The 13,587-nt window shown below is 35.3% G+C and overlaps 2 protein-coding genes across 2 annotated transcripts; one reads left to right on the top strand and one right to left on the bottom strand.

Annotated features, from left to right (window-relative positions):
* The first annotated feature begins 353 nt into the window (after positions 1-353).
* Positions 354-4,998, top strand: LOC147536723 (ent-kaurenoic acid oxidase 1-like). Its single transcript, XM_086641148.1, has 8 exons — positions 354-683; positions 2,108-2,585; positions 2,804-3,064; positions 3,439-3,528; positions 3,661-3,739; positions 3,830-3,936; positions 4,142-4,263; positions 4,757-4,998. Exons 1-8 carry the CDS (start codon positions 448-450, stop codon positions 4,860-4,862), a joined length of 1,479 nt encoding a protein of 492 aa, XP_086497274.1. The 5' UTR covers positions 354-447; the 3' UTR covers positions 4,863-4,998.
* A 431-nt stretch (positions 4,999-5,429) lies between these two features.
* Positions 5,430-9,111, bottom strand: LOC147536722 (putative ADP-ribosylation factor GTPase-activating protein AGD8). Its single transcript, XM_086641149.1, has 7 exons — positions 8,872-9,111; positions 8,619-8,737; positions 7,721-8,159; positions 7,329-7,595; positions 6,288-6,410; positions 5,907-6,008; positions 5,430-5,765 (listed from the first exon to the last, which is right to left on the bottom strand). The coding sequence occupies exons 1-7, from the start codon at positions 8,938-8,940 to the stop codon at positions 5,658-5,660; spliced, it is 1,227 nt and encodes a 408-aa protein (XP_086497275.1). The 5' UTR covers positions 8,941-9,111; the 3' UTR covers positions 5,430-5,657.
* Positions 9,112-13,587: the final 4,476 nt, after the last annotated feature.

Below are 13,587 nucleotides of genomic sequence, written 5' to 3'. Positions count from 1 at the left end.
TTGGCCTGGTGCCTATAGAAGCACCCTCTCTCAAATAGTACGGAATCGCTCTAAGACTGAAAAAATCCCCTTTTTTTTCCTCTCTACCTAAGTAACAACTACGATAACACCTACGAATATGTATACTAACATTTACTTCAAGTTTTGCTTAAAACAATTTTAGTCATTTTGTGCATTCAATTCATTTTTTCTTCTCAACTTATTGTGGAAACTTATTTACGTATCCGTAAAAAAAATTAAAAACAATTAATAGTTCCTGTTTTAACAAAATTCTTTTAATATACCACATTTGAAATTATTGCTAGATCTAGAAATGTTTAAATTCACCTGTAAAAGATTATTAGTTAAATGGGAAGAAGTTCTTATAAACTTTATTATATAATGCAAAGTTAAGTTATATTCCATAGAAAGCCCTATTCTTCCTTCTCCATTATTAAGCTTCTTCTAATGGAGTTTGAAAGCTATTGGGTGGTTTTGATTACTCTTTCTCTTGGTGGTTTTCTTGCATTATATGGTATGCTTAGAAGGGCAAATGAGTGGTATTATGAAACAAGGTTGGGAGAAAAGAGGTTTTCTCTTCCTCCTGGTGATTTAGGTTGGCCAGTAATTGGGAATATGATGTCATTTCTAAGAGCTTTCAAGTCTTCTAATCCTGATACCTTCACTTCCAATTTTGCTAAAAGGTCTTTTCTCTTCTCATTTTTTCTACTATCTTTTAGAATTGTTATATTTTGTTCCAATGGGGAGGTGTTATTTTATTTTTTATGATTTACTTTTCCGGTTACATTAGGTTAATTAGTAGCTAGGCTGTTTTGGGTTGTGGAGAAATCTTCTAAATGTTATTTTAATTAGTTTATTTTATAGAGGCGAAGCGGTTAACTAATACATTATTTAGTGCTTCCAAAGACAATGCGAGTTGGATACAAAAACTTTTGACACACTCTTAGATCATCAAAACTTTCTTTCTTAAGAGCCTTTAAAAGGGTTTAGACTTTAAAGTTGCTATCTTATGTCTTCCTACGCTCCTAAAATTATATCTGTTGTTTGTTTTCAACAAAAAAAAAAGTCACATTATCGTATTTTACACGGAGAGTTGCATAGGTGAGATTGAAAACGAATCTATGTGATTGGTTCCGTGCTTCTGGTTGCACTCTGGAAAAGAGGTGCCTTTAAAAAAGATCTAAATCCACCACACCTGCCATGTATTTTTGGGTGTTCCAAGTTGTTTGGTTATGTTACATCGGTGCATCGCTACCTATAGAAGCCCTCAAAGAGTTGGAGAGATGTTGATCGAAACGAGAGCAAGTCTGTAATGACTTGTTTACATGAACGGTAGCAACTTACTGTCATTTCCTTGACATATTGGGAGAACCCTTCCAACTCTGTAATGACCCTACCGCTACCAACATAATCAAAGAGATAAGAGACTCATAAGACCGACTAGGTTCCACTCTACCAGGATGCTACGGACAATATGTACCTTAGAATCTGTAGGTTCCATATCTATTAGACTTGTCAGTTTGTAGGAGTTTAATCACATGGTTTTGGCTCGTGACAAAAAATGCGATTTTCAATGCTAAGAACTTGAATAAAAAAATTCACGGGATGATCTTGTGTCTCTTTAATATGCGACTCTTCCCTCATTGTTGTTTTGGTTGGTCGAAAAGAAGATTTCGAACTAAATCCTATGGTTTTCAACATTAAAATACTAATGCTAAACTTCAACGACTAACAAATTGGAAGAATATAATGTGGAATTTCAAAGACACTTGACTAAGAAGCTTGAGGTGGGAGTTATCCGTAGAGTTGATGGTTGGGTTAGTGGTGGAATCCATGGGGAAAACTTAGGTTTTGGTCAATTGACCAAGTCAAATGATTTGGATTGTGCCAATTGTAAAAATTGTGTTGCCCCTAACACTTCCTTTGTTAATCTTCATCATCATCTTCTTCTTGTTCGTTTTCTTTTAATGTGTGGGAGATGGAAATCTCAATTTTGGGAAAATTGGATTTCCTTTCATCGCGAGAGGAGTTTGTGATAATTTTTTGTGGGTGCCCTTATCAGTTCTGATCAAGTTTATCCTAACATTCCAATCTAATTGTTTTGTAGGTTTAACGGGACCGGAATATACAAGGTTTTCATGTATGGAATGCCAACAATTATGGTTACTACCCCTATTACATGTAGACAAGTTTTAATGGATAATGAGCATTTTAAGTCAAGTTGGCCTAAGTCAATTGTAGAGCTCATGGGGAAAAAATCATTTTTGAACATATCTTATGAAGAACACAAGCGACTCCGTCGACTTACATCCTCTACAATCAACGGTGTCGAAGCATTATCGATGTACACTAAGTACATTGAGGATGTGGTCATATCAATGTTGGATGAATGGGCTAACATGGGCCAAATTGAGTTGTTAACCCAATCAAAGAAGCTTACATTTAAGATAATCACCCACATTTTCCTTAGCTCAAATGGGAATCCTCTAATGGAAGCTCTTGAAAAAGAATACACAACTTTGAACAATGGACTCAAAGTCATGGCTATCAATATCCCGGGTTTCTCTTACTACAATGCACTAAAGGTGAGAACTTTTCGAGTTTATATTTTATTAGGATAATCCCACATCAGATGTTGAGAGTGAAAGTAGTTCGTTCGTAAGTGAGAGAAAAACTTCGCCTCTTTAGCTAGCTTTTGGGGTGACAGAGATCCCAAGACCACACTCAGCACATTAAACATTTGCTCGTAAGTGACTAACATAATATTTTTGTTCTTGTTATTATAAAAATTATTTCCATTTAGGCTCGAAAAAAGCTAGTTGAAATTCTCCAAGGTGTTTTGGATGAAAGGAGGGAGATGAGAACAAGAATAGATGCTTCTGCCAAGGATATGATGGATGCTTTAATTGAGGTTGAAGATGACAAGGGTAGAAGATTGGATGATGAAGAAATTATTGATGTACTAATTTTGTACTTATATGCTGGCCATGAAACATCAGGTCATTTGATAATGTGGGTCATTATCTTCCTACAAGCAAACCCTGAAATCTTCAAAAAAGCCAGGGTAATTACTACTAACCCAAACATCTTTATATCTAATTTTCGACTTCGCTTATCTAAGGCATCCGAAGTTGATTGACACAATTAAACGAAGGACTGGCGGGTTTCTGATTTTTGTTTCTTCTTCGGACAGTTTAGGAAAATATATGACAAAAACAATCTTGAAACCTGGCTCGAAAAGCTGGCCAACTACGACTGACTTGGTCGGCAACAGGATGGGCCAAGTATCTTCTTTCTCTTAGATACTTGACACGTCTTGGCCGACCGGAGGTTGGCCAGCTTTTCGGAAACAAGTATTATTTTTGTACGCTGAAATTCTATACAACATTTTCCGTTACATTTATTATCTGTAAATTCGAAAGTTTGACAAATTTTTAGGTGGAACAAGTGGACATTATAAGGAACAGACGGTCTGTGCATAATGGGTTAACGCTTGTGGAAACTCGACGGATGCATTATCTTTCTAAGGTATGCACACTTTAACTACAATATCGTAATACTAGGTCATGAAGCTTCTCCTTATCCATGTAAGATCAATCCGAGACGAATTTTTTACTTGGAAGTGCAAAGAACTAAATATGCTAGGTTTGATTCTAAAAGGTCATCGACGAGACATTACGAGTGGTTAATATCTCTTCATTTGTTTATCGAGAGGCCTTAACTGATGTCAATCTTAATGGTAAGCTTTTCTCGAATAAGTTCTAAGTTTACTAACAGTTATTTAGTTTACTATCTCTTAACCTAAAAGCCTTAATATTTTCATAAATAGGTTACACTATACCAAAAGGTTGGAAAGTTCAGGTCTGGCTCAGGAATGTTAATTTGGATCCTGAAGCTTACCCTAACCCGAAGGAGTTCAATCCATCTAGATGGGAAGTAAGCTACGTTCTGGAACTCTTTTTTTCACATTTAGTTAGCTAGAATCGGTAGCACGAAGCTTTGAAAACGACCTACATGATATATAGACTATAGAGATATGCTTGAAGAGTTAGTTTCTATAGCGAAGGTTAGATTCTATCTATGTCGATGTCTTATACATAATCATAAAACCTTTATATGTTTTTGCTGTCGAATTTTCCAGGGATATACACCAAAACCCAGAAGTTACATTCCGTTTGGTGCTGGTAGCCGAATGTGCCCGGGAATTGACCTTACCAAGCTAGAAGTCTCTATATTTCTACATCACTTTCTTCTTAACTATGAGTAAGATCTTCTAATATTCTTTCCTAATTAGCTTTCTTAAAATCTACAACTTCCATTTATGGTCTAGGCTTACCAAAATCTTAGGTCCTTGTGGATGTGGACAGGCCTACTTTTGGGCAAGGAAGGCCCAAGAGATCATACCTACAATGATATCATGGTCTAGGTTTACCAAAATCTTAGATCCTTGTGGATGTGGACGATATATTCATGATCGTAGTGGTGTGACGAAAAGTCTCACCATTAGCTAGCTTTAGGGATGAGAGAGACCAACCCACCAAGACGTTGGCTAACAATCCAGAACCCACCACAGAGATAAACCCAAAAAATAAAGCACATGAAGAAAAAACATAAAGATTAACAAACTATCTTTCAACAACCCTTCGTTAGAGTGATTACCAGGTTAGTTTATGAAGAATCAGGTTCAAGACACGGATATTGTATTACTTCTCTAAAAAAATGATAATTATTATCTTTTGATTAACTATGAATGCAGGGTGGAACTGCTAAATCCAGATTGCCCTATAAGGTACCTACCTCATCCAAGTCCTAAAGACCGCTGCTTGGCAAGTATAAGAAAGATTTCTTCTACACCTTCATGAAAAGATGCTAATGTGATTTATGGTTCCAACCATAAAGTTCTTGAGATTATTAGTATTAGATAGCTTTTGTCAAGAAATACTAATGTCATAATTATCGCAAGTTGATATCGACTGAGAAGTTATTATTGTTGAAAAATGTGAACATTCCCATTCCCATTCCGTCTCGAATTACAAATCTCTTGCTCCAATATTCAAACTTTTTATTAGTAAGAAGTCTTTCAATAGAGCCCTTTGCGGCTTTGCTTTCAGGTCTTTCTTATAGCCCTTTATCACATTCAGTGGGGTTGTTATAGAAGTGGCGTGGTAGTGTTTACCTAGTCACATTCTGCAGTGTGCTAGCTGAAGAAGCTCCTTACTGTCAGGCATACGACGTGTGCAGACAATGCTACACCAACAATATCCCGAAGGACTAAAGAAGGCCCAGGCCACCAACAGGGAAACTTTTCGAGAAAATAGGTGCCCGTGGACACCCGGTGTAGACCTATTTACACCTCTAACTTTGCTTCATACCCTCGAAAGATTAATACAAAATCTCAACTACAACTATCTAATGTTTCCAGAGTTATATGGTCTGTTAAAAAAGGAACTTCATTTGAACATATTATACTTCATCAAATCAAGCACAACTAAAATAAATCCTAAGAAACAAGTGAATGAGCTTGACAAATTATAAATCTTATTTTTCGCCTTCATAAAAGAATATACGACACAACAAAAGCACTTTTATCTAGTACCAAGAAGAACAACATCGGTAAAACTGAAGACAATAAGAATGTGACAGAGATCTCACTTCCATCAGAGGATTCTGTCTTGGAGATCATTCATGAATGTTGATGCCAAAGAACTTATCTTCTTCCCTGTTTCTCCTGCCATGTTCTTCAGGGATGAAATATCTTGTGATGCCTGCTCGATTAAAAAATAAAAGGAAACAAATTTGAAGAAATAAGCAAATCAATTCAAGCTTTTGAACATGTTAAAAGAATGAGCAAATTTTTAAGAAAAGGTAAGAGAACATGTTAAAAGGGATTCAATCCATATGGTTACCTGGAATGAGAGCCGGTTAATGAGTTCAGTTGCAGTCAAGTCAAGTCGTGAATCATCCATGTCTTGACCAAAGAGATCAGCACTGGATATCGCTGAAGAACTCTGTAGCAAATGAAATGAAAAGAAAGCTGAACAGTCAGAAATTCAAGATGGCAAAAAAGGAATTGAAAAGAAGATTCTTCTTTAGCACTCAGTTTTAGGATTGAAACTAGTTCATTTGAGGCTGAAATCGAGATACAAGTTCCTTGAAATTCCTAACGTGGACTTCTCTCGAAACTCTTAAATAAGAGATGTAACAAGTTCTTGAATATTTTGGATCTAATGAAGATTTTTAAGTTGCTGCATTACTAATCATTTCTAATTGATCATGCATGTACTCACCGAAAATTTCTGCAAGGAGACTTGTGCTTCTGCTTCAGCTTTCTGCTGATCCCCGAAAAACTGAGCAGATGAAATGGACTTCGCATTTGAAAATTTCTTCCTTGCTTCATCCGTTTCTTGAACCTACCCATGACAATACGTGAGAAACAAAAACATCTAGACAGACACGTCACGATAGTAAACCAGAACAAAAATAGGAAAAGAGATTGGCATCCTGACCACATCTCCCTCGTATGAGATACCTAAAAATCTAAAATAAAGCTAATACAGTTGCAACAAGTATATCCATTACCATATTAAGAACAATTTTGCCCCAAGTGTGAATGAAAACATTTTCAGAAATGACTATTTCAAAGTAAAGCCACATGCCTAACCACATAACTAGTAATGTGGAAGTAAACTTTTCACTGCTACTTTAAATTCTCTTAAGAAATGACCATATAAAGCGTCTAAATTTATTCTCTAAGTTAAAGAAACCTACACAGTACAAAATAACCTCACAAGTTATAAAACAGGTATAGCGGCAAAAATGACAAAGACTTTAACTTAAGAACTTCAAAATATCAACAAAAGGATACTCATATAAACGTTTTTCACATTGTTTTTTCCATTAGAAATTGATGGGCAAGGATAACAAATATGAAACCACATGGCAGCGATGCTGCTTTAATATAATATAAAAGATAGATCATAGATAGTGGAAAATTTCAACATAAAGTGTTACAAATATCGCCCAAAAGCATGTTTTTAATATACTTCTGATTGGACCATTAGTACCTCAACAATCAACATACTTTAATAACTAAATTCTATATAACTTGGAAAATGTGCATCTCTTTTTTTTTTGCGATAAGTATACAGGTTAATATAAACTGCAGCTGAACTGCCAAATAAGATAAATGCACCAATTTTGATTCATACTAGTTTTGTATCACTAGGGCCAGAGGGGGCAAATTAGATAAAACATTAGTTATCCTCTTTTTGGAAGTGCTTTTCTGGATTCAATAAGAAAAACATTCAAAGAAAAATAATATGATCTACCTGTGGCTTTGAGAAACTGGAGGAAGTTTTCTTTTGAAATCCACTATCCATACCAAACTCGGCAAAGAAGCCAGATGATTTTGGTGGGGAAACATGGCCACCCGTATTTCTGCTTCCGGAACTGATCTCAGCAGATTGCACATTCTCCACATACTCAAAGCGAGAAGGAAAATATGAGCCAGACCCAGACGATGTGGTTGTACTTACAGAAGTAACAACTGGAGGAGCAGGTTCTTCTGGTTTCTGATCATAAAGGCTTTCACTTGGCTGCATTGTAAAATGAATTCTTCGTCAATAAGCATAACGCATATAAAGCAATTACTTGCATTAGAATTCCCTTTATTGAGATTACATTCATATCTTTCTGGATATTAATAAAAAGTATAATATACCTTTGTCGTAAGTTTACGTACACCAAGACCAGCAGACTTATTCCCAGTCCTTCTTGCACCTAATGGCTTTTTAATAGAGCTTGTAGCTACAGTGTGAGTAGGAGCCTTCGATGGGGCAGATATTTCAGGGGTTTCATTCTTTTCAGTTGAGGTTGCTTTTGAAGTTTCCGCAACCTTAACATCCGGGATTTTATTTTCTGCTTTGGCTGACTGAGAAGCAACAGGCGATGAAGGTAAACCAACCTCTTCAGCTGTGCTTTTCGCAACTTCTTTTGCAAGTATTTGTTTATACAAATCTGCAGCTCTTGATGAGTACTTGGCATCAATTTTACCCCCATCAGCCCATCCATGCTGCTTGAAAAAAACTTGTGCACGATTATTTCCTCCAAAAGCCATCATCTTTAACTGCTCCGGAGTCCACGAGTCTAGATTTGTCGACCTGAGTCAAATAAAGCTACTCTCAAATCCCAAGTATGTAATTCAAAACAAATTGCAACTACCAAATCAAAAACATATATCTTAACATTTCTGCCTCAAACAAATTTCAGAAAGCAAGTTCGAGAATAATTTCCTGCGTATTGTTGGATATAAAACATATAATCGATTGCAAATCAGATATTAGTCTTCCCTAAACAGCAAAAGGACAAAAGTTAATGTGTACAGAAAATGTGTTCGAACTGGATTCTCTTAGAGAATTCCAACTTCATGACTACAATAGGGAAACCAAATCACTATGAAATCAAATTACTTACAACTAATTCACTACTGAAACCCATAAATTCAACATATAAATACTATACTAGTAATGAAAGGGCTCTAAATTTTTTTCAAGTAATGACAAATTCCCAAAATGACAAATTTTTAGGGTAAAATAGAGGAGATCCAAACAGAACTTTACCTAACAAAGCTGATATGAACCCCAAGACTACGATGAACAGCAGAACAATCGATGCAGAGAAAGATCCCATATGTAACGGAAGCCCATGTCGGATTCTTGGCATTACAATCAAAACACATCTGAACCAAATCAAATCAAATCAAAGGAATCAGAAACGAAATGAAAACATTGAAATTCAAGATCTAAGTAAATTCATTTCAGATCAAGTAGTATTGAATCAGATCTCAAGAAAACAAATACAACAAAGTTAAACCTTGTTCTCCGACTTGGCTTTCAGCTTTCTGAAGATAGCCGTTTTATCAGTAAAACTTTCTGACGTCATTAGATAAAGAAAGATTGAAGAAACAGAGCTCGTTCAATTCTAGGGTTTGGTAGAGAGAGAGAGAGAGAAGGTGTTGTAAGAGAAGAAAGGGTTTTCTGAACCAGAATGCTTCCTACTGGAAAAAGAAGTTACGAACCGCGATTTGTCTTTTTTTTTTTTTTTTTTTTTTTTGTTGAAAGGGTAGAATATATTAACTAACACAAAAGAGTCTTATTACAATACAATTTAGAAATCATAAACGGTACATTATTCCAAGATTGGTTCATGTTCCTCTTTCTCGCCCACTTCGCCAACTTGTCTGCAACTTGATTGAACTTCCTGTTTGTGTAGGAGAATTTAACTTTATCCAGCCGTCGCTTGATGTCCTGAATTTTCTTTATATGAATTTTGGATTGCCATTGAATTTCATTACTTTGATTCTTTAAATGTTGTATGATATTTTTATTATCACTTTCAATGATAATATTTTTATATTTGTGGGATTCAGCCCAAATCATGCCATTTAAAATAGCAATAGCTTCGCTCTCTTCTGCGTTTCTGCTCCTAGAGGTTGTAGCACTAGCTGCAATAAATTTGGATTCATTGTTATGAACAACCAGGCTCGTTCCTATGACATTATGAATGTCTAGGAAGGAAGCGTCTACATTGATTTTTAGCGAGGAACTGTCTGGGGGGTTCAATTTTCCTGTTTCTATGTTGGTATTTGTCGGATTAACTTCTGTGTATTTAGGGAAAGTGGAGATCATGTTCATAATTTTATCCAGGTTGTTTATCTCATGTTGAAAGCAATGGTCGCACCGAATTTTCCAGATTATCCATAATATAATGGCAAAGTGGGTGTTATCAGTCGTGGTACTAATTTGAGATTCCTGTTCCCAGGTAAAAATCCAATCTGCTACTGATGGTATTTGGATTGACTGAATATTGAAGTAAAACCAGATATTTCTGGCTAAGGGACAATGAAGAAGTGCATGTTCGATAGTTTCAGTTTCTGAACAATTAGGACAAGACAGATTATTGTCAATGTATTTACCTATTCTTGCCCTCATCGGGAGGGCATTAGTGCAAATCTTCCACATGAAAAGTTTAATTCTGGGGATGACCGGAATAGCCCATATGAAGTTCCAGTTTGGAGAGATGGGTAAAGGAGAGTTTATACTAGTACAAAGATTATGATATAAAGATTTAACCGAAAATTTACCTGATTTTGTTAGGGTCCATTTTCTTTGGTCTTCTTCGTTATCTACTAGGGGAATAGAAAGAATTAAGTTAGTAGTATTACTATCAAAAGTACTATTCAGTAGAGCTTCATTCCACTTGGATTCCTCTATCAGCTGCGAAACTTTAGATAGATGGGAGTTATCTACTAGGGGAATAGAAAGAATTAAGTCGTTATTTACTTTTTTTAGCACTTGACTACGACGAAACTACCCTCGCTTCTCTACCAAAAAGAAGGGGTGGTGCCGGTAGATACCACTAGTCGGGGCTCGTCGCTTCGGTGGACCAAGGGTCCACCCGCGGCCCGCCTGAAAGATCGGTCCGTTATTGGTTAAGAACTTTTTACTAGACCTTCAAAGTTTCAAAACTATAGGATTCGTGGAACTTTTAAAAGATTTTATAAGTTCAAGAGTATTATTAATTATGAACTTTTTTTACTGAAATTTCAAAGTTATAGAATTTTGATTTCTTTGGAACTTTCAAAGGATTTTTAAGGACTTTGGTATAGGAAGAGCAATATTTAGCAAAGGCAGTGCATTAGATAGGGAGAACATTCTTTTCAGAATAGAGAGAGATAAACACTATATTCTAAAATATCTCAATTTTAAAATTTGGTCCGTCCCCACAAACTATTTTCGAACAAAAGATAGAGAAGAGAGAAAAATCATGTTCGACCAAAAACTTGTTCATCGATCAAAGATAGAGAAGAGAGACAAACGCCCTTAAAACTTGTTCAACCAAAAGAATGAAAACCCCCTAAACCCGTTCGTTTCGATCAAAGAGAGAGAGAGATAGAGATGGAAACCTAAACCCTAGATGACTAACACAACACTCATCTCCATGGAGGGGTTTGTAATTCTTGTTATTGCTTGTTTTCTCCATACTTTTTTAGGGTTTTAACACTGATTAAAGTAACTTTTGAAGATTTCAAGTATCAATATTGCAATGAAGAATACAAAGGAGGGAAAGAGTTCTTCCTCATCTTCTGAACTGATTGATTTGTTTTGGTTATAATTTCGTCCAGAACAATTGAAAATTTAAACAAATTTCGTCCAGAGCGGATGAAAAAACATAACAATTTCAGCTAGCTCGGACGAAATTTATTGTTTTTTTCAACGGACTCGGCCGAAATTTGTTGTCTTTCTCAGCCGGCCCGACCGAAATTTGTTGTCTTTTTTCAGTCGACTTAACCGAAAATCTTTTACAAAACAAAAATGACCTAAAACCCTAAAACGTTTGTTCAACCATAGAGGAAGACAAGAAAATGATTTTCCTTTATCTGAGACATATTATCTTCATTATATATGTTTTGTTTAAGTCGATGTCCTCGTTTAAGTCGATGTTTTCATTTAAGTCGATGTCTTCGTTTAAGTAAAAAGACTCTTCTTTCTTGATGTAGGGTGCCTCCTTCTTCATTAATGGCGGTTCCTCATCCATGAGATCTTGAGGCATCATTAAAAGCTTGAAACTAAGACTATAGTGATGGTAAACTCCTTCTTTATCCTCACAAAGGATATCGTGTAACTCCTCGGTGAAACTCGTCTGATGGAGTTCTTCATATGGGTATGTCGTGTTCCAATTAGCGAGCATATCTGCAGCTCTATTCGACTCTCGGTATATGTGTTCGACCTCCAGTTCTTGTAATCCCGTAGTGAGGCGCAAAATCCTTCTCCAAATGTTCCAACAATGCCATGGTGGTTTAGGTCCATTTGTGGTAAAGAAAGATTTGACTGTCATCCAATCAGTATTGAGTTGCACCTGAATTAAATGAAAACAGTTAGCCAATTTAAGTCCTGCCTTAATGCCTTGGAGCTCATGGTATGTAATAGTTGAAGGAGTTGTTGTCCCTACTGCTGCACCTATAATATTTCCTTGTTCATCTCGAATGATAGCGCCATAACCGCTTCTGTCTATACAAAGTGAGCCATCAGTATTAATCATAACATAATTTGGTTTTGGAGCCTTCCATTTGCAGATCGTTCTTCTCGGGTATTCAAAGAAAGCATGTATACCCAATTTTGCTATAAATTCTGTCAATTAAATATCATCGAAATTCTGTCAACAAAGAGATAACCTAAAAACTCAATTTTCTTCAATTAAATATCAAATAAGTTTTTTTGGTTGTTGAAATAAGTATTTTTCTTACCTCTTACGACAAGTGTCCGCCAACATTGTCACTAAATGATTGTATTAATTTGCTAGATTGAGAAAAACCATCTTGTATTAATGAGACATCATGATCCATTACAAAACATTATCTTTCATCCATGAAACATCATATTTCATTAATAAAGCATCATCTATATGTTGACTGTTGAGACATATTAAACAAGGTTATAGTGGTTATTAGTGGTGATTGGTTGTGTTAGAAAAGGTAAAAGTAGGGTTTATGGAGGAGTTTGTTGGATTTAAGAAAGATTAACAAGGAGACAAAAAATTTTGATAAATTTTTTATTGTTATATTTTAATTTGGTTTTGAATTCCTATAAATGTTTATTTGTTTATTTTAATCCTTAAAAGCAATGTCCCTTTACCAAATTGGTAAAGGGACGTGGTTAAATGGTATTATGACAAAAATAAATATGACATGATTTAAAATTGATTTTGGAAAGATTTTGGGAATAATAAGATATGATTTACATAAATAAGTTTAGAAAAGATTTTTTTAAATTGATTTTAGAAACCAATTTGTGAAAATAATTAATAGAGGGTGATTTACATAAATAAAATAATAAGTTTAGGAAAGAATTTTAAAAGATTTTTGGGAAGTGATTTTACAAGTTACTTTTTAAAACTAATTAATAGAGGATGATTGACATAGATAGGTTAACCAGTTTAAGAAAGATTTTATGGAAATGAATCTTTTAGGAATGTTTTGTAGGACGGATCTTTTGGAAAAGAATTTTTTTCAACATGTCTATTGAATTTTGAAAAACAAGGAAAAAAACGAACTTTGACAGGCTTTTGATGGGTCGGACCATGCCCAAACCATAGGCCCGGCCCGAAATAAAACACGGGTTGGTCTGCCCCGTTCTCCGTACGGGTCGGGCCTGTACAGAACGGGCCAATCCCGGGCCGATCCGGCCTTTACAACATCACTAATTGGGACCTTCTCAAAAAGCAATTGTTTCATATTTTATGTTCCTTTCCCAATTTTTTTTTTTGTTGTTGAAAGTCCAATTTTGTTTTGTTGCAATCAAAAGTAGAGTAGACCAAAGGGTACCATTGCAATATCTATGACTAACAATAGTGGGAACAAACTCCCAATGTCCCATTATTATTAATCATGTCCCTTTACCAAAGACTGTAAAATTTAATAAAAAAAGAATCTAACTTCGCTCTGATACCATGTCATAAATAAGAAATGAATAGTTCTCATTAACAAATATTACATCAGTTTAGCTATTTATAGAAACAAATTTTGAGAGA

This window comes from Eschscholzia californica, unplaced genomic scaffold (genome assembly GCF_041429995.1).
Source record: "Eschscholzia californica isolate CP2 unplaced genomic scaffold, dmEscCali1.0.p SCAF_5, whole genome shotgun sequence".
In the NCBI taxonomy this organism is placed as follows: Eukaryota; Viridiplantae; Streptophyta; class Magnoliopsida; order Ranunculales; family Papaveraceae; genus Eschscholzia; species Eschscholzia californica.
The sequence above is the reverse complement of the archived record's forward strand: the minus strand, read 5'-3'. Positions and strand labels throughout refer to the sequence as shown.